This window comes from Panthera onca, chromosome B2 (assembly GCF_046562875.1).
Source record: "Panthera onca isolate mPanOnc1 chromosome B2, mPanOnc1 haplotype 2, whole genome shotgun sequence".
NCBI classification, from domain to species: domain Eukaryota; kingdom Metazoa; phylum Chordata; class Mammalia; order Carnivora; family Felidae; genus Panthera; species Panthera onca.
This window is the reverse complement of record NC_138343.1, coordinates 57,129,814-57,149,297: the sequence shown is the minus strand read 5'-3', so window position 1 is coordinate 57,149,297 and position 19,484 is coordinate 57,129,814. Positions and strand designations below refer to the sequence as shown.

The 19,484-nt window shown below is 39.4% G+C and overlaps 2 protein-coding genes across 3 annotated transcripts; both read right to left on the bottom strand.

Annotated features, from left to right (window-relative positions):
* Positions 1-8,189: 8,189 nt before the first annotated feature.
* On the bottom strand, positions 8,190-13,303 carry PTP4A1 (protein tyrosine phosphatase 4A1). Of its 2 annotated transcripts, none has more exons than XM_060615841.3 (5): positions 13,197-13,303; positions 11,806-11,898; positions 11,348-11,478; positions 10,074-10,148; positions 8,190-9,631 (listed from the first exon to the last, which is right to left on the bottom strand). In XM_060615841.3, the coding sequence occupies exons 1-5, from the start codon at positions 13,299-13,301 to the stop codon at positions 9,514-9,516; spliced, it is 522 nt and encodes a 173-aa protein (XP_060471824.1). In that variant the 5' UTR covers positions 13,302-13,303; the 3' UTR covers positions 8,190-9,513. The 2 variants fall into 2 exon arrangements, with proteins under 2 accessions (XP_060471824.1, XP_060471825.1); XM_060615842.3 differs by having other exon boundaries at positions 8,190-9,627.
* LOC132667241 (uncharacterized) lies at positions 13,200-17,553 on the bottom strand. The gene is made up of 2 exons (XM_060615843.3): positions 17,294-17,553; positions 13,200-13,741 (listed from the first exon to the last, which is right to left on the bottom strand). Exons 1-2 carry the CDS (start codon positions 17,330-17,332, stop codon positions 13,646-13,648), a joined length of 135 nt encoding a protein of 44 aa, XP_060471826.1. The 5' UTR covers positions 17,333-17,553; the 3' UTR covers positions 13,200-13,645.
* Between the last annotated feature and the right edge of the window lie 1,931 nt (positions 17,554-19,484).

The following is a 19,484-nucleotide window of genomic DNA, read 5'->3' as shown; positions in this document are numbered from 1 at the left end:
TTAGTAGGGTCTTTTTCTGGTTTTGGAATGAAGGTAATGCTGGCCTCATAAAATGAGTTTGGAAGTTTCTTCTATTTCTATTTTTGGAAGAGCTTCAAGAGAATAGGTGTTAACTCTCCTTTAAATGTTTGGTAGAATTCCCCTGTAAAGCCATCTGGCCCTGGACTCTTGTTTTTTGGCATATTTTTGATTACTAACTTGATTTCTTTACTGGTTATGGGTCTGTTCAAATTTTCTGTTTCTTCCTGTGTAAGTTTTGGTAGTGTATATGTTTCTAGGAATTTATCCATTTCTTCCAGATTGCCCATTTTATTGGCATATAACTGCTTATAATATTCTCTTGTTATTGTTTGTATTTCTGCAGTGTTGGTTGTGATCTCTCCTCTTTCATTCTTGATTTTATTTATTTGGGTCCTTTCCTTTTTCTTTTTGATCAAACTGGCCAGGGGTTTATCAATTTTGTTAATTCTTTCAAAGAACCATCTCCTGGTTTCATTGATCTGCTCTACTGTTGTTTTTTTTTTTATTTCAATAGCATTGATTTCGGCTCTAATCTTTATTATTTCCTGCCTTCTGCTGGTGTGGGTTTCATTTGCTGTTCTTTTTCTAGATCTTTAAGGTGTAAGGTTACATTGTGTATCTGAGACCTTTCTTCCTTCTTTAGGATTGCTATATACTACCCTCTTATGAGCACCTTTGCTGCATACCAGAGGTTTGGGGCTGTCATGTTATCATTTTCATTGGCTTCCATGTACTTTTTAGTTTCCTCTTTAACTTCTTGGTTAACCCATTCATTCTTTAGTAGGATGTTCTTTAATGTCCAAGTATTCATTGTCTTTCCAAATTTTTTCTTGTGGTTGATTTCAAGTTTCATAGTATTGTGGTCTGAAAATACGCACAGTATGATCTCGAGCTTTTTGTACTTGTTGAGGGGTGATTTGTGTCCCAATATGTAATCTATTCTGGAGAATGGTCCATATGCACTCGAGAAGAATGTGTATTCCACTGCTTTAGGATGAAATGTTCTAAATATATCTGTTAAGTCCATCTGGTCCAGTGTATCAATTAAAGCCATTGTTTCCTTGTTGATTTTCTGTTTAAATAATCTGTCCATTTCTGTAAGTGGGGTTTTAAACTATCCTACTGTTATGGTATTATTATCAATGAGTTTCCTTATGTTTGTGATTGATTGGTTTATATATTTGGGTTCATCACGTTGGGGGCATAAATGTTTACAATTGTTAGATTTTAGTGGATAGACCCCTTAATTATGACATAATGCCCTTCTTCATCTCTTGTTACAGTCTTTATTTCAAAATTTAGCTTGTCTGATATAAGTATGGCTACTCCAGGTTTTGTTTGTAACCATTAGCATGATAGATGGTTCTCCATCCCTTTACTTTCCATCTGAAGGTGTCTTTAGGTCTATAATGGGTCTCCTATAAACAGCATATAGACAAATCTTGTTTTCCTATCCATTCTGTTACCCTATGTCTTTTGATTGGAGAATTTAGTCTATTGACATTTAGAGTGAGTACTGAAAGTTATGGATTTATTGCCATTGTGTTGCCTGTAGAGTTGGAGTTTCTGCTGGTGTTCTCTGGTCCTTTCTAGTCTTTGTTACTTTTGGTCTTTTTTTGTTTTCTTTCATCTTTTCTCCCCTCAGAGAGTCCCCCTTAAAATTTCTTGCAGGACTGGTTTAGTGGTCATGAACTCCTTTAGTTTTTATTTGTCTGGGAAACTATCTCCTCTTGTGTTTTCAATGATAGCCTTAATGGATAAAGAATTCTTGGCTTGGCATATTTTTCCAATTCAGCACATTGAATATAGCCTGCCACTTCTTTCTGGCCTGCCAAACTTCTGTGGATAGGTCTGCTGTGAACCTGATCTGTCTTCCCTTATAAGTTATGAAACTTTTTTTCCCTTGCTGCTTTCATAATTCTTTCTTTGTGTATTTTGTGAATTTTACTATGATATGCTTTGTTGATGGTCGGTTTTTGTTGAATCTAATGGGAGTTCTCTGTGCTTCTTGGATTTTTATGTCTGTCTTTCCCACAGGTTAGGAAAGTTTTCTGCTATGATTTGCTCACACAGCCTTCTACCCTTTTCTCTCTTTATCTTCTGGGACTCCTATATTTCAGATGTTATTCCTTTTTAATGAGCCATTGAGCTCTCAAATTCTTATGTTGTGCTCTTTTGCCTTAGTTTCCCTTGTTTTTTTTTTTTTTTGTTTCATTATTCTCCATAATTTTGTGTTCTATATCACTGATTCGCTGCTCTGTTTCATCCATCCTTGCCACTGTGGCATTCATTCGATATTGCATCTCAGGTATAGCATTTTTTTAAATTTATTTTTATTTATTTTTTTAACGTTTATTTATTTTTGAGACAGAGAGAGACAGAGCATGAATGGGGGAGGGTCAGAGAGAGGGAGACACAGAATCTGAAACAGGCTCCAGGCTCTGAGCTGTCAGCACAGAGCCCGACACGGGGCTCGAACTCATGGACCGCGAGATCATGACCTGAGCCGAAGTCGGCCGCTTAACCGACTGAGCCACCCAGGCGCCCCATAGCATTTTTTATTTCATCCTGACTAGATTTCACTTCTTTAATCTCCACAGAAAGGAATTCTATGCTTTTTTCAACCCCAGCTAGTATTCTTATTATTGGGATTCTAAATTCTAGTTCAGACATCTTGCTTATATCTGTGTTGATTAAGTCCCTGGTTGTCATTTCTTCCTGTTCTTTCTTTTGGAGTCAACTCCTTCGTTTTGTGGTTTTGGAGGAAATAAAAGAATAAGATTGTGGTGCCTTGATGGCTCAGTTGGTTAAGTAACTGACTTCAGCTCAGTTCATGATCTCACAGTTTGTGAGTTCAAGCCCCACATGGGGCTCTGTGCTGACAGCTCAGAGCCTGGAGCCTGCTTCAGATTCTGTGCCTTCCTCTCTCTCTGCCCCTCCTCCACTCACACTCTATCTCTGTCTCTCAAAAATAAATAAATGTTAAAAGAAATTAAAAAAAAGAATTAATAAGATAAAAAGTTGTAACTAAAAAAATAAAAACAACACAAAAAATAAAATAAAGGAAGCTAGATCCTAGGTGTGTTGTGGTCTGGTTGTTGAAAGAAGCTTGATGGAATAGAGAAAAAAGGGAAAGAATAGAAAAGAAAAAGAGTAAGAAAACGTTTAAAAATTTAAAAAAATGTGTACAGTAAAATAGAATAAAATGAAATGAAGAGAGTAAAATAGAATTTAAAAATTTACAAAAAAATAAAAAATGTAGTAAAAAGATTAAAACTTTTTGATAAAATGGAAAATAAAAATAATTTTTTTCTCTTTCTGTATGCAAGAAAACAAAAAAACCCCTGAATAGATGGACCAGTGAACAGAATGAAATTCGAATGACATTACATCCAGTTTCCCCTAGAAATCAAACTATGAAGCACTTTATAGTCTGTACACTAAGCAGGCAGAGACTTGTGGTGGTCTCTAGGGCATGGTTGGCACAGTTGGATGGGGCTTGGTGTAATGGCTCCGTCCCACACTAGGTGGTGCTACTTAGCTTACTGGGGTGAATCAGTGTGTTGTGCGTGGTGTATATGCATATGCACGGGAGAGGTGAAAATGGCATCACTTGCCTTCCCAGTCTCTAGCTCCAGAACTCTGCGCTCTCACGCCCGGGCCATCAAGCACCCCTCCTTTGTCTCCAGCTTCCATCCACTTCCTGCTTCTGCATTGTCTGTGTCCAAGCCTTCAGCCTGCCAGGCGGCACCTCCTTCCAAAATTTTATCTCAGATGGGGCTGTTTCCAAACCCCTCACTTCTGAGGTCCCTGCGGCTTAGACCTGCTCTGACCCTCTGGGGGAGAATCTCGCTGAGCAATGGCCTGGTGCCAGCTTGCCCCCAGGAATGTTCCTGCGATCACACTGCTACGGAGGCTCAGAGATTGTGGCCAGGTGCCAGCTTGCCCCAGAAAGAGTTCATGTGATCATGTAGCGGCAGCGGTTCAGGAATTATGGTAAATGACAACACACAACCAGTGCCAGGTTTCAGAGCAGGCTGGTGTCTTTGTTCCAATACCAGCAATTGTGGCTTTTCTCCAGGGTCTGCTGAGGCTTTGCCTGTAGGGAGGTTATACAGCCTCTACCAAATGACCTCCTAGCAGGGGAACAGCTTCTCCCTGTGTGGCCCACAAACACCTTGGACCTCACTGCCTGTTCCTGGGGATTCAACCTTCCCATCAGAGCACCACTAGATATTGAGCTGTGGAATTTGCGAGTCTGGTTTCCCCTGTATATAGAGTCCTAGTGGTAATGAAACCCTCTCCTTTCTCCCCTTCTTGTTCAGTCACTTGTGGGTGTTTCCATTCTTTCTCTCTCAGCTACTTTTGCGGGGTGGGGTGGGGGGGGGAGGTGCCTTTCCTGTACTCTCCCCCATTCTCTGTCCTCTCTCCACCAAAACAGCTCCCTACTCTCCGTGGTTTCTCTCACCTCCAGTTCACCTCTCCACGCCGTGTACCTGCTGAATTCTGTGGCTCGTTATGCAGATTGTTATGTTAACCCTCAGATCAATTTTCTAGGTGTGCAAAAATGGTTTGGGGTTGATCTAGCTGTATTTCAGGGACTAGAGAAACAGAGAACTTCCATGCTACTCTGCCATCTTGGCCAACTCATCTGGATTATGAAATTTCTGGCCTTGAAACATACAAAGCCAAATGTAATGGTTCATAGTTTTGATGATTAAGGGTAATTATAAATACGTGTACTTGTTCTGTGTTCTGTAGCACTGATGTGTCCTAAATGGCTACTCTTTGAATTCAGCTTAGTTTTGTTTTTTTTTAATTTTTTTTTAATGTTTTTTTATTTTTTTGAGACAGAGAGACAGAGCATGAGCAGGGGAGGGGCAGAGAGGGAGACACAGAATCCGAAGCAGGCTCCAGGCTCTGAGCTGTCAGCAGAGCCCGAAGCAGGGCTCGAACCCACAGACTGTGAGATCATGACCTGAGCTGAAGTCGGATGCCCAACCGACTGAGCCACCCAGGCGCCCTGAATTCAGCTTAGTTTTTACAGTCCAAGTCTGTCAACATCAGCTTGACAAGTAGATTTTATCCGTGTGCTTCTCTCCCCATGCTCTGCATCTTATCTACTATATCTAGTCTGGCAGGAAGCCAAATTATCAATGCTGGCTAGTTACTTGATAGTAAGATCAAATAGGCTTTATTTAAGCACCTTTGATTCAATGAGCACACCCTTTAATGCCTAAACTTCATGACACGTATTTTGGTTGCTTGGAACTTTATTTCCTATCCTTGATATTTCAGCTATGTGAGACGGTACTGTGGATATACTCTTTGGGGGAGCCTGGCTGGCTCAGCCTGTAGAGCATGAGAATCTTGATCTCAAGGACGTTGACTGAAGCCCCTCATTGGGCACTGGGCTTAATTTTTTTTACTTTTTAAACTTTGAGAGGTAGTGGTTTCTGCTGTGTATTTCTGCCTTTTCAGCACAATAGAATTGCATTTGGTGCTGGGTGGCTATGTGACCAGTTCTGTACGGTGAATTTGATAGAAGTGTTATGTAGGATTTCTTAGTCAAGAACTTAATTATCAAAGCCCTTTTGGCCTTTTGTCACCACTAGCATTGTTCTAGAGAGAAGATGCTCTATCAGTTTGGGTCCCTGTGATGCATATGAAGTTCAAGGATGCATATGAAGTTCAAGGAAGTTCATATGAATTTTCAGGGTTGTTTCTGCAGCATTATTTTAGCCTATCTTGACTTCAAAAAAAGTGCAAAAAAAGTAAAACGTTCAATCTAAATGAAGAACTTTACAAAAATCACATGGTTTTCACAGAGAACACTTTGTTAAGGAAAATGAGTTCCATAGGCAGTTCAAGAACTCATGAAACCTTTTGTAGTCAGGCATACATAGTCCTAGCTGTGTGGTGTTTTACAGTCACGTTTGAATCTCTGCATTCTATTTATCAGTTACCTAACTGGAGGCTTAGATCCCTTATGTATAATATTGGGAAAACAGGATTTTAAAATAATTGAATTATGAAAATTACCTGACAGTAAGATCTTTAATAAATGGTAGCTATCATAACAGCTATATTAATCAGTTAGTCTGGCAATATAGATCTAATTGTAGAGTTACTGTTAATCCTTCCATTCATAACTTAATGCACATAACTAGCTTAATTCATTGAAGGCAAACATTTATTTTCCTTTTCTTTCCTTCCAAGATTCTGTTTAGGCTAGTTACACCAAACATAATGCAGAAACATTGTGTCGGACATTTTTAAACCAGTCTTTAATTTCCAATTAAGGTATTGTAACACACACACACACACACACACACACACACACACACACACACTCTCTCTCTCAAGAAAATCAGGGAATATACAGTATAAACATGTATAGCATATCCTACCTTCATGCATTCTTTTTAAAACATACTTTTAAAATGAAGTTCTTTTAAAAGTAAAAGAATTAGAAAACGTAGAAAGAATTACTTATTCTGCCACTTCCCTTTGGAATTCCATTGTCTTAAATTCTAATAGAAAGTGTTCTTAACTATGGAAAGGGCTAGGATATTCACTGGAGACCAAAATCTGGTGATACCATCTTTTATGTTCTCTGCTGTACTCTCAAGTGCCTAGAAACAGTAGGTATTTGTCAGATAAATAGAATAACATTTAAAAACAAATCCCAGAGATAAAGGTTCTGAAGCCTAGTTGGGGGACCACAGTATCATTTTGAAGTGCTCTGGCTAAAAAGGGGATGTGACCAAATGTGATCACATGCCTGGGCTGGATACTTCTAGGCATAGAGCTGTGAAGGTGTGGGAATAAGTGCACTGTTCTAGAAAAAGGGGGGCATTAGGAGCAATAACAAATGAAGGTTACAGTATACTGCAAAATGACCAAGCTCATTTCTAGGTTTTGCTTTCAACTAGAAGATTGCACGGTCTCCTATGATTCAGTAATCATATTACTCCTCAGCATTATGGTTCCTAGACAGGCTTAGTCAACGTTATGATTTACATCATCCTATTGAGGGAAATTGTTATCTAAAACCAAGTAACCCAATTCTTGAACACCATCTGAAAACTTTTTATATTCAAGACCTCATTATTTCTATTTTATTTCTTATTAGATATAAGGAATCTTCCAGAATGTATTGTGGGTATTCCTATAATTAGTCATATTTACAAGACACAAAATATTTGGGTAAAAAGCAAATTTCATCATTTGTATACTTACAGATGAGGTTTATAAATTGATTTTAAGCACCATATATATACAATCCAATACTACAAACCAACGTTTCAAACTCAAGATGCTTCATTAACCATGATGCCACCTCGTCTCAATAAACAAATGCTGTTTTATGGGCTATGTGAGAAAGCAATCATCATTTAGTTATCAATTACACAAAATTATCTTCAAGGGTAGACTGTATTTAAAAAAGAACAAAACAACCAAAAAAGCCAGGCTAAATAACTAGCCCCAATTATAAAAGATCAAAGATATAAAGAACTAAGGGTCCCCAGAGACGCCCTCATTCCTTTTGCCTTGGCTCTAAGTTTCAAGAATGGTGCTAAACTGGCATGAAGAGATGGAAGCAAAATCTTTAAAACACAATGTGGAGTACCTTTTTGAATCTTACTCAGTTGTAACTATTTTAAAAAAAAGTTCAGATAAGGACATCTGTCCTTTTTAGATTAACATGAACTACACAAAAGAAGCATTTTAGATTACTGAAAGAATTTTAACATTTATTAAGCCCTCATGTGCCAGATACTTATGTTCAAATATCAAAACCTACAAAGGGATCTATTATTTGTAAATGATAAACCGGCTCAGAAGTTGCTCAAAACCAGTTATTAATTGTTGGAACTGAGCTTCAAATTAAGGCCTTCCTCTAGTTTAATTCAGGATAGCACACTGGTTGGCAGTGTACTAAGCCTGTAAAAAAGAAAGTCTATAATGGAAAGTATTTTTTAATATTAAGCAGTTCTCACGACCTTAACAAATTGTATCTATAAAGAGCTTACTAAATGTCAACTTCATTTAATCCTTCATTTGTTAAAGGAATAAAAAAAGAGGACATACTTCAAATGGCACTAAGTGAAGCATACTTCATTTATATCATTTTCTACAAAATAAGTTAACTTTAAGCCAAACAATTTCAATGATGATAAATGCATTTCATTATTTATTTAGATGTTTAAGCTCTCGCACTAGATTTTTACAAGCTGGTGAACACTGACAAATTATTTCTCCCACAGAACTATAACCACACATTCCCAGACAGTATAAATATATGGTTGAACTAACATTAATACACATCACCATTTTATCAATTACATAATAAAACAAATTATCAAGTATCCAAATATTAAGTTACACAGCTCAAAAGGCATATAAAATATTAGATGTCTGCTCAATTCATTAGCAGAAACCCACTTTTTTTTTTTTTTTTTTTTTGCAAGAGAGGTTGGGAAGAGAAGGAAAAAAAATCACACTTCAAACAAAAATAAGTTGGTAAACAACTTCAGATAAGAAAAAAAATACAAGAATTTCAGAAATTTTATGATTAAGAATTGTTTTAGCTACAATAACAAAGCATCTCTACCTTTTAAAAAAATATTTACTAAATTAAAGAGCATATTCTACATGTTCTGCACAAGACAAAGGCAATATTTTACTAAAAATACTTAATAGCCCCCTCCCATTCTTTTTTTCAGGCCCTCCCTGTAAGTTGCACCCCAAAGTGCAAACATTAAAATTAACTGTAAGGCTTTTTTTGTCTGGAGACATTAAAGACATGTGCTTCTGTACAATGTAGATTTTCAAAATGGAGGTTTTCCTTAACAGCACAAAATAAAATTTGTAGAAAGACATGAAACAATCATTGTTAAGACTTGGTAAAAATCCAAAAAAAAAAAAAAGGTTGAGCAAACCTGATGTATACTGGTACAAATGTGGGAGATGTAAACATAAAGTGAGCAGGCAAATAACCATATAGGCCCTAATTTCTATGTTTGAAATGACTGAAGGAATAAACCACATAAGGTCCAGAGTGTTCACAGTTCCTGGGATTTCAGTTCTGTATAACACTAAAAATATACAAGTATTGTGCTGGGTATTTTGGCACCTAATCTTTCTAAATTTCATATATATTGATAAGATTCTGGCATGGGAATAGATTTAAAGACATAACTCAATACTGCATGATTTTAGGAAAGGTCAATTGGTACAAGTGATAAGCACATTTTAAATGCTGAACAGCAAGAATCTTTTGCTAAGTGTCCAAAACAGGTTGATCGTAACCCAAGCATAGAGGTTGCAATTCCATCAAACTTGTGGCCTGATAAAACTGCTTTCCAATATTCCTATGGAAGCTTCATTAGACTTATTCACTAAGCCAACATGTTGGCTAATATGTATGACAAATTAGGTCCTGTTTCAAGTTCCACTTCCAAGGCAATGACATCAGGCACCCCAGTTTTATTGAATGCAACAGTTGTTTCTATGACCATTGGAGTCTTTGAAGCGCAGCCGCATTTTAGGACGGTATTTCTCCAAATACAAAAGTTGCTTGCTGTTAAAAGCTCCACGCCGCTTTCTGGATGGAGAAAAACAAAAGATGAAGCAACTAAAGCAAAATCCCTCTGTATTTCCATTTACCATGTTATAGGCAATTAATTATTATCTCTCTTGTGGCAATTAATCTTTTGATTAGTATGTTGTGACTTAATGCAGAAATATGGATAGGCATACATGTGTAAATGAAAAAAGGGTAGTAAAGTTCAAAATCTTGGGTGTTTAGTTACAATAGTCAAAATTTATATATCCATTTACATGAGGTGCAAGAAAAGACAAATTTATTGGATTAGAACCTCTGTAATATGAGCAATTACATGAAATTCAAAAAAGGTAAGATCTTTATTTCCTGGCTTTAATACTGTCTTAAAAATGAACTTAATGGTTAGGTGGACCGTGGGGGAAAAATTGTAATATAATTAAACTCACTAACAATGATGAAAAAAAATTCATTACACACTTACTGTCTTATGAACTGTACTGCATCTTCATATTTCATTCCACCTTCAATTAATGCTAGGGCAACAAGCACTGGAGCTCTGGTAAGGTAAGAATTTTGGTAAATCACTTAAAAAAAAAATCAAATCCTAGGAAATTCAATACTCCAAATATTCCCCAATCCAAAAGTACTATAATTTACTACCCTTCCTATGTAATACCTTATAATAAATCTTGACTTCATGTTAAAAAATTAATAAAGTATCAGCATTTTCCTACCAAACCCAGATTTTTACCTGGAACCAAAAATGAAATATGCCTTGAACTGTTGCAAATAAGTCTAGAAATTAAGATTTGTATTATTGGAGGGCAATTTTGAAAAAATTTAGGAGGGTAAATCTTGATAAATGCAGACAATTTTTTCCTGAATTCCAAGCAGTGAAAAGTATATTCCGTTAAAAAAAAAAAAAAAAAAATTGTTTTTAAAGGTCACAAACTCCTCTCCTAAAGATCTTCTGCAAATGTTTGCTTTAACCCCCCTGCCCCCCAATCACTGGGCCATCAGTGTTCATTTTACTTCCCTCCACTAGAATAGAACTTTTTTTTGGTGGAGGGCATGGAGGGCAGTGGTAGTGATGCACAAATCTGGACATGAATATTTTGGTATTACTGGGTAAGGAGTTCTCATTGAATCAGAATTCAGGATCAAGCACTCTATCAAAAGCACACCATATGCAATGCGAATTACCTTAGAAACGATTCATAGTTCTTTTTCGCAATGAGTTTGGACCATGACTCTAATACCATTGATATAACCTAGCACACACGATTAACTCTGTAAATAATTGTGCCCACAGAGACAAGTGTAAATTACAACTATAGCGTCTGTTAGTTCCAGACTGGAATAATGTACTGGAATACATTATAGTTACATTCATTTACCTTTTTTAAAAAATTAAAAAAAAAATATTTATTTATTTAAGACAGAGAGAGACAGAGCATGAGCAGGGAAGGGGCAGAGAAAAGAGGGAGACACAGAATCCAAAGCAGGCTCTAGGCTCCGAGCTGTCAGTTCAGAGCCCAATGCAGGGCTTGAACCCACAAACTTGAGCTGACGTTGGGTGCTTAACCAACTGAGTCACCCAGACACCCCCACCTACTTTTTAATTTAGTTTTAATATGTAACGTAACAAAGCAAAATGACTCAAAAAATGATAACGGAGTCTTTACTGGAATCAAAATCAAGTTTTTACTAGAATTAAGACCAATACCATCAAACGGATTTAAGAAATTCTCTTACCTCCCAAGACCTGCAACACAATGAACAGCAATACAACAACCAGGTTCTTCACGAAACTTAATTTTTACAAGACTTAACCAGTCATCAACAATCTGGTTGGATGGTGGTGCACCATCATCAAAAGGCCAATCCTAAGTCAAAAGAATATTTAAACAGTTTAGATTTTTTAATAAAATACCAAACTAGTAATTCTAGTTTCTAATACTCCAATGTCTTCAGAAACATTTTAATATGTCTAAACATGTGTTTTATGAAACCCTACTGTCAATGAAATGCAAATAAATGCTGAATCTTTATAAAGATCTCATTACTTCAAAGCTTTACTTAGCTTTCACCTTTACTTAGAAATTAAGATAATGCATTCTCTTGTAATAACTTAAAAAAATTAGGCATTTTGAAGTCGGTCATTTTTTTTGTAGCATAGTACCATAAACACATAGGAACTATTATATACTTACGAGAACATGGATGCCTTCTTTCTCTACAAGAGTAGTGTCATAAGTTGCTTCACATACTCTTACTATTGTGGTAACACCATACTTCTTAAGTTCCTGGATAAAACATACATAAAACACACTTAATAAGTCTTTACAACAATGTTACTATTGCTCACCAACTGTCCAACAGGTATTGCTAGTTAACAGAAATTCATTCATGGAATCACTGATATAACCTAGGTATGTTTAATAGGGAAGTGAAATAAATCAATGTATCATTTTTTCATACCCATCCACTTTCATGACTAAACTCTGGGAAGTGAAATCTTGTTTTAAGTGACAATACCAGAGCAGCATAAAAAAGGGGAAATACTAAACATCACATATTTTTAACAAATGAGACGTTAAAAAAAAATCCTATGGCCCTTCATACATGGAAGTTGTTTATAGTTATGGTAACACAAGCTAGATGGAGATAAAGTACTACCAAAAGAGGATTAGAAGCAATTCAGGGACAAAGATAAATAAAATAGAACCCAAAGGAATCACTCATGACTATAAGTAATCTGACCTGACATGATTACATTAGTTCCTTAAACTTTTGCTCATTTGCAGTACATACTGTAATTTAGAACCTTAGAAGTAAATTCAAAGACTCTAAAATCCTGAAACTACAGTGTAAAAAAACCAACATCATTTAAAACTACAGGGTATAAGACTCATAATCCATTATTACTAATTATAATTGGTAGCTAAAAATTGGCTTCTAAGCATCAAATAGGGTCCAAAACATAAGCTAACTTTGGTTATGATATTAGTCATTAGGCTAAGCAGATACATGAAAAATATCTAAGTGGTAGCCTTCCTCCTATAAATTTCTTGTGAAAACCATACTGTTACACCGCCCTCACAGAAATTTAAATAAGCAAACTGTGAGGCATGAACAACTAAATTATCTTATTATAAATCCAAACTAATTCAAGTACATGTCCTTCTTGAGATGTATAAAATAACCTAAAGGGAAAAACCTGATATTTCATTTCTGGGAATTGAACTGCAGTTATACCAACAGAAATTTTCTTTCTTTTTAACATTTATTTATTTTTAAAAGAGAGAGAGAGAGAGAGCGAGAGAGAGAGAGAGAGAGAGAGAGAGAGCAAGTGGGGGAGGGGCACAGAGAGAGGGAGGCACAGAATCCGAAGTAGGTTCCAGGCTCTGAGCTGTCAGCACAGAGCCTGACAGGGCCCTCGAACTCACAAATTGTGAGATCATGACCTAAGTGGAAGTCGGACACTTAACTGATTGAGTCACCCAGGCGCCCCGCTCCAAACACAAATTTTCTAAACTAATATTTTGTTAGATAAAAAGTCCCACCACCAAACTGTAATCAATATAAGAGTATCAAACCTTACCTCTATAAATTTGTTTAAGGTCGCATTGGTTGGATTGTGTGTAATGAGAAATCTCATGTTCTTGTATGTGACTTCCACAGGAGCTGGGCGGTTCATTCGAGCCATGTTAATTTTGTTAAAAACACTCAATAAGGTTATGAAAGAATTTTAACAATTGAAACAGAAATGATGCAAAGAAACTGAGTCTACTTCGATATACTCCACTTGAAATTCTCAGTGCTTTGAGTATGAAGTTGGGAGTAATGGGAAATGAAATGAACCTCCTAACAAGAAGCAGCAATTCTTCAATCCAGTAATACTGAGGCAATAGAAAGGAAGTGCACTGAGGTTTACCCCATCCAGGTCAGAACTCTTGTAAAATGCTCTGTGGATTTCAATTCAACACTCTGTGTCCAGGTTAACCACTCTTATGGGGGCTTCTTGGTGGAGTAGTAATGAATTTCTACAGTTCACTTGTCTGCATAGAGGTCGTGCTGTGCCTGGCAGTAATCTCCACTGCCCTTCAGAAACTCCATAAATGTGTGACCAAGAACACCACAGAACTGCTGTTTAAAACAAAAAAAGAGAGAGGAAAAAAAATTGTTTTCTAATTCAAAGGAATATGTTACACTTTTGTAGTATTTAAGTGCACAACTATCTTCAAATATGGGCCCAACCCACCTCTTCAACTTTTACTGAAAATACAAAAATATAAGAATGATTACAGACTAAAGCAATAACCATAAAACAAGCATTCACAAGTAGATTACTTTAAATTGAAATTACTGCCCTAAAACAGAAAACCCTCAAATACCACTGTTACCTTTGGTCAGTATCACTTACATGTATTTTTCAATTAATTATTCATTTTAAATAGTTATTGGCTTTACACTGTTATAAGCTCTACCTACGAACAGCTTTCTATGTAGAGTTTTCCAACTAATAAAATATTTTTACATATTGTAAATTTCATGAAAAGTTTGGAAGCTGTTAGTTCTTGCATAGTTTACTTACTCCTCTAAAGACTCAACCTATGTGTGTGTGTGTGTGTGTATATATGTGCATATATATATATATATATATATATATATATATATATATACATATATGTATTTTAACCTTTATTTTTAAAGTAATCTCTGCAACCAACATGGGGCTCAAACTTACAATCCTAAGGATCAAGAGTCACATGTTCAACTGACATAGCCAGCCCAGCCCAGCTCCCCTCAACCAATATGTTCTTAAGAGGAAAAACAGAAACTAGTTTTCAAATTCTTCCAGATACACTATCTCATTTGATTCTTAGCAACCTAATAATTCCCTTTCAACAGATTTTCCTTATCTGAGTCTTTGAAAGTCAATCAACTTATTATATGAAGTATCATAAGGATATACATTTATTAAAAAAAAAAAAAAAAGACTTGTGTTTGCGTGTGTGCTTAGGAGTAAAGACAGGAATAAGAAAAATTCATAGGTTAATAAAAGCACCAAGTACCAGGCACTGCCTCAAACACTTTATATGTATTTCCAAAGGCAAATTACCCAATAAAATGTATTCTTTTAAGAATAAAAGATTCCCCTAAATTTAAACATTTAAAAGGCTTAAAATTAAATTCAATCTATCTGCTATTTTCATTTTGCAACTTTAAATAGCATTTTGCACCATGCCAGTTATAGGCTCCAGAATAACTTTGCTACATTTTGAAGAATTCACATATGGCAAATCATTGAAACATCAAGTCAAAAACCCAGTTCATTTTTTCTGTCAAAACAAAGGAACTAGCCTCAGGAGTCATTTCTTACAAGATTGTCCCAGAAGAAAGAGGACTTTCATTATTCCAAATTTGTTTAAATGAGCCCTCAGAGGTTATTCCTTCACCTATTTGCTAGCTGGGTTAAAACATTAGTGACTACCATTAAGGACTTTGCTCTACTACAGCAAACACAGACTGCAGTAATCTGGAAAATAATTTCAATTATATGTTTTCCTCAAATCCTAAATATTATTTCCTTAGAATTGAAAAAAAAAAAAAAGTGATTCTGGCAGCTTTTCCATGACATACAAGGAATTTAAGAATCTTTGTAAAGTGTTAAGTGCAATGGCTCGTGTAGTTCGGTATTCTGATTTCCAGATACTCTTTTGTCAACTGAAAGCAAGTATGTAAGACAGTATTTCACATCATGATCTCCACATTTAACAGCTAAAATTCTTGTCACAGCTGAGTCTGGACACATCTCTTCATATAAGCAACTTTCATCAGGGAGCAAAGAAAGCAACAGAAATAATTCACTTAGTGGAGCCATCCAGTGGCTGGGGGGGAACTTCCACCAAAATAGCAGTGACCACAACTACCTAACACCTTTCCTTACTGCCTAAGACATTTCCTCATTACCAATTTCCTTTCCACAGGAGAAACTATCCACAATAGGCTGCTCAGAAATACCAAGGAATGTCTTTCCCCTTCCACCTAGCAGTGCATATAATCACAATAATATACACAGAGGGAAGAGAGCAATTTCTGTGCAGAAGCTTAAGTTGGTCTGTCAGACTGCAGTCAAAGCAATTAATCTGCAGGACCACTTTGTCCAGTAGTTCGTTGGAAAGTTTGTTTCAGATCTACTTGTATCTTAGGTAACGCACCTGGTAGAGAGCGTATGTGAAATGCATGGGAATGATCTAGCTTTTTGGTTTTCAACCGATTTACTGCCATCAAACAAAATTCATATAAAAAGAATAACAGGAAGCATTGCCTCAGAATCTGGATCCCAAGCAGGTCGACGGTTCCAACTACAGTGCAAATAACAACTTAATACTCTTGGAATGGCAGAAGGCTTCCACCGACAGAAGATAAACCTCAGAATTCTGGCTCTGGTTGCCTGCCGTTGCCACAAGCCAAAAGCAGGCAACAACACATTACACCAAGGATTTCAGGAACAGTTCTAAATAGTCCCCTATTAAAAGGCGCCATCCAGGGCCCCAAAGATTGGCAGGGAAAGTGCATACTGGTGCCCGGCCGTGGACTCCTTCGCTTCAGTGCAACAGTAGTCCTGGCAGTTTCCAAGGCGCTCAGACCCAGACCATTTCTCCACCGACTTGTCCCAGAGAAAGGACAAGACTTGACTTGTTCCCATTATCCAGAGCCCGAAGTGGGGCGTTAAATCCGGAACAGCTCGAATTACCAGGTGGAGACTGAGGGAGCAGGGCGGGGCAGGGAGTCGGTGTCCTCACCTAGCAGAGCCTCGCACTAGCCCTCGTAAGGCTGCAGCTCGGGGAAAGCCCCCGATGGCCGCAGCTCAGCACACGCGGCCTTGCGCGCCGGGGCCCGCCCGCGGCGCTCCCTCTCCGCGCCGCAATCACGGGTTCGCGCCGCGCCTTCAGTCAGGCGCGGACGCCGAGGCCATTTTGTCTGAGGCGCCGGTCGGGCCGCGGAGCACAGGGGTGGCTGCACCAGGCTCCTGTCCCGCTCCGGGCCGCGAGCCCGGAGACCTCCCGGTCGAGACCGTTATCAGCCTCGCTCGCTGCCCCGCCTACTCCACGCCGGCCCGGGTCTGGTGGCGACCCCGCCGCCGCGCCCTCCCCGTATCCGGCTCCGCAGTGACACGCGCAGCCCTTGCCCCACCCCGGGCCACGTCTCCCGCTTCCCAGGCGGGCCGCTCTCTTTCGGCCAAACAAAGGGGACTCGGGACGCCGCGGAGCCCGCCGGGCCCCGGCCAGGCGCGCCAGACCCGAGGGCCAAGGGCGGAGGCGGCGGTCACAAAGCGGCTTTTGTGCCGCCCCGCCCGGCCTGCTGCGGTGGCCGAAACCGCCCCCGCCCGCCGCGCAGGCCCGGCCGCACCGCCCCCACCGTCCCCGGCTCGGCGGGGATGAGGAAGCCGGTGCCTCTGGCAGCCAACCGCCACTCCGCAGCCCCGTGGACCCCAGCGTTCGCCTCCCCGCAGCCAGCCCCACCGGCCGGCCACAGGCCCGTAGTCCGGACCCCTCCTGCCAGGGACCCACCGGAACTGCGTGCTGGGGCGGTGGGGAGCGGACGCCGGGCTCCGAACAAAGGCGACGGTGGGGATGGGGGGGCCGGCCGTGGAGCCCCGGCCCCAGAGGCGGCTGTGCGACGGATACTCACAGGAATATGTTTACTCATTGAAGATTGTGGCCTAATCATACAGCCGGTCCCGAGGCGGCGGCGACACAGGCGGTGGCGGCGGCTGCAGGGCAGGGGGTAGCGGTGGTCTTCGCGGGGCGGCGGCGGCTTTGCAGGCGGCGGCGGGGGCACCAGACTCTACCATGCAGTGAGCGGCTCCGAGGAGAGCGCGTAGCCCAGCCGGCCCGCAGTACGGGGAGCCAATACGCGCGCCGAGGCGCCCTTGCGTCACAAACCCTCTCTTTTATAGCCGGCACGACGTGTGCACTCCCGGCCACCAATCACGGCCGGGGGCCCCAGGCCGAGCGCCGACGAGCGGGGGGCGGAGACCCGCCCCTTGCGTACGTCACCGCGCGGCGGCCGCTGCCGGTGTGAACCGGTTGATGAATGGCGAAGCGCTGGAGTCGTAGCATCTCTAGGGCGGGGGAGGGAAGGGGCAGTGGAGGGACTCAGGGGTGGACCAAGTCTGGGGTGGGGAAGGAATGGGAGCGGGAGAAGATTTCGATCGACTGTAAGGAATCACGCCGGAACCCCTGGTTGTCATAGTTAAAACCGCCGAGGAGTGCGCAGATGTCACATGGGGAGCTTTGAAGTTGCCTCAAACTTAAAATGCAATCCCTTTAGGGCTGGAACCGTGCCTTAGCCCCGACCCTACTTTCTTCTGCCATAAGTCCAACCACAGTCATCTTTGTCAGCGGTTTACCTTGGCACCTGCGCCACTACGATCTCCGTCATCAAATAATATTTATGTCGCACGGCCGCTGTACCCAGTGACTCAACACCTTGAATGCCACGGCCCTAGGCTCGGACAAGGTGGATACTTGTCGCCGGGGGCACTTTCAAGCGGGGAGAAACTTCGCAAACTTCTGCTAGGGGAGACTGGGAGAGTACCTTGTGAGGCAGATAAAGCCCCATGTTTCCTATAGTCTTTTTTGGTCACGCCTCCATACTACACACGCGGGCGACTGCAGTTGGCTCAGTTGTGGCATTTCGAAATCACATGCATCCTTTGTACTGCTGCTCACTTGATGTGTTGTCACAGATAATGAAAGGTTAGTCACTGCTAGAAGGAAACGTTTTAAAAATTAAGAATCTTTGGTTATGTCAAGGACTGCTGTAATTCTTTGCGTCAAAGCTAAAGCTTTCTTTCTTTCTTTCTTTCTTTCTTTCTTTCTTTCTTTCTTTCTTTCTTTTTTTCTTTCTTTCTTTCTTGTTTTGTTCATTTTCAGTTCTGTTGTTCCACTGTTTTCATAATTTAGGCCCTTAAGAAGTAAAGCTTTATAATTGTTCTGTGTTACACAAGGGCAACTTTGTCACAATCTGGAAACCCTTTCTCCTCTACTTTTTGGAGGGACTAAACAGGACTTTTACCTGCTTTGAAGAACTCGGTTTTCTACTAACACTGAGGCCTTTTGTTTGCTGTTTTCACAGAGCAGTAGATTGAAAACGGCTTTAGGGATAAAACTGTGTTCTCGGTCAGTGTAGTGCACCATTTTAGGATTTATTAGTACTTCTATTCAGAGACTGTGCTTGGGTACTTATTCAACATTCTTATAAACATATACGCTGTAAACAAAGTAAGTAAGCACTTTTGAAAAAAGGAATTGGACCAGGCTCTTACCGAAGCAAAAATAAAATCATCTTCATTTTAAAGAAATTCCTCTCCTAGGAAACTTTGAATCCATCTAAATCAAGGAAAACTACAGAGCTGAGAAATATATAATGTCCTTTTACAAATACACTGTAACAGAAGTAAATATTTTAAAGTGTTATGTAAAAAAAAAAAAAAAAAAAAGTATTAAAAAAAATCTTGGGGTGTGAGGGACCTTCCTAAGTAGGTCAGGGAACTCAGTCACACAGAAAAGGATTTTTATTATATAAAAATTAAAAACTTGTATATGGCAAAAACTTTTAATAAAGTTTAAATATTAATGCACACTATGAGAAAATATTAACAACATGTTATGGGCAGAATTAACTTCATAATAAATGCAAAACTTGACCAACATGTACAATAGTGTAGTTGAAAAACATTCAATCAGCTATTCTCACTTCAAAGGTGGTCAACACAGTGATGCTAATTGAAATGGTGGAAAGTTTTTCATGTAATGACTTTTCAAAAAATGAATATGCTGGACAAGATATAAATTCAACAAATAGTAAGCAGAGACAA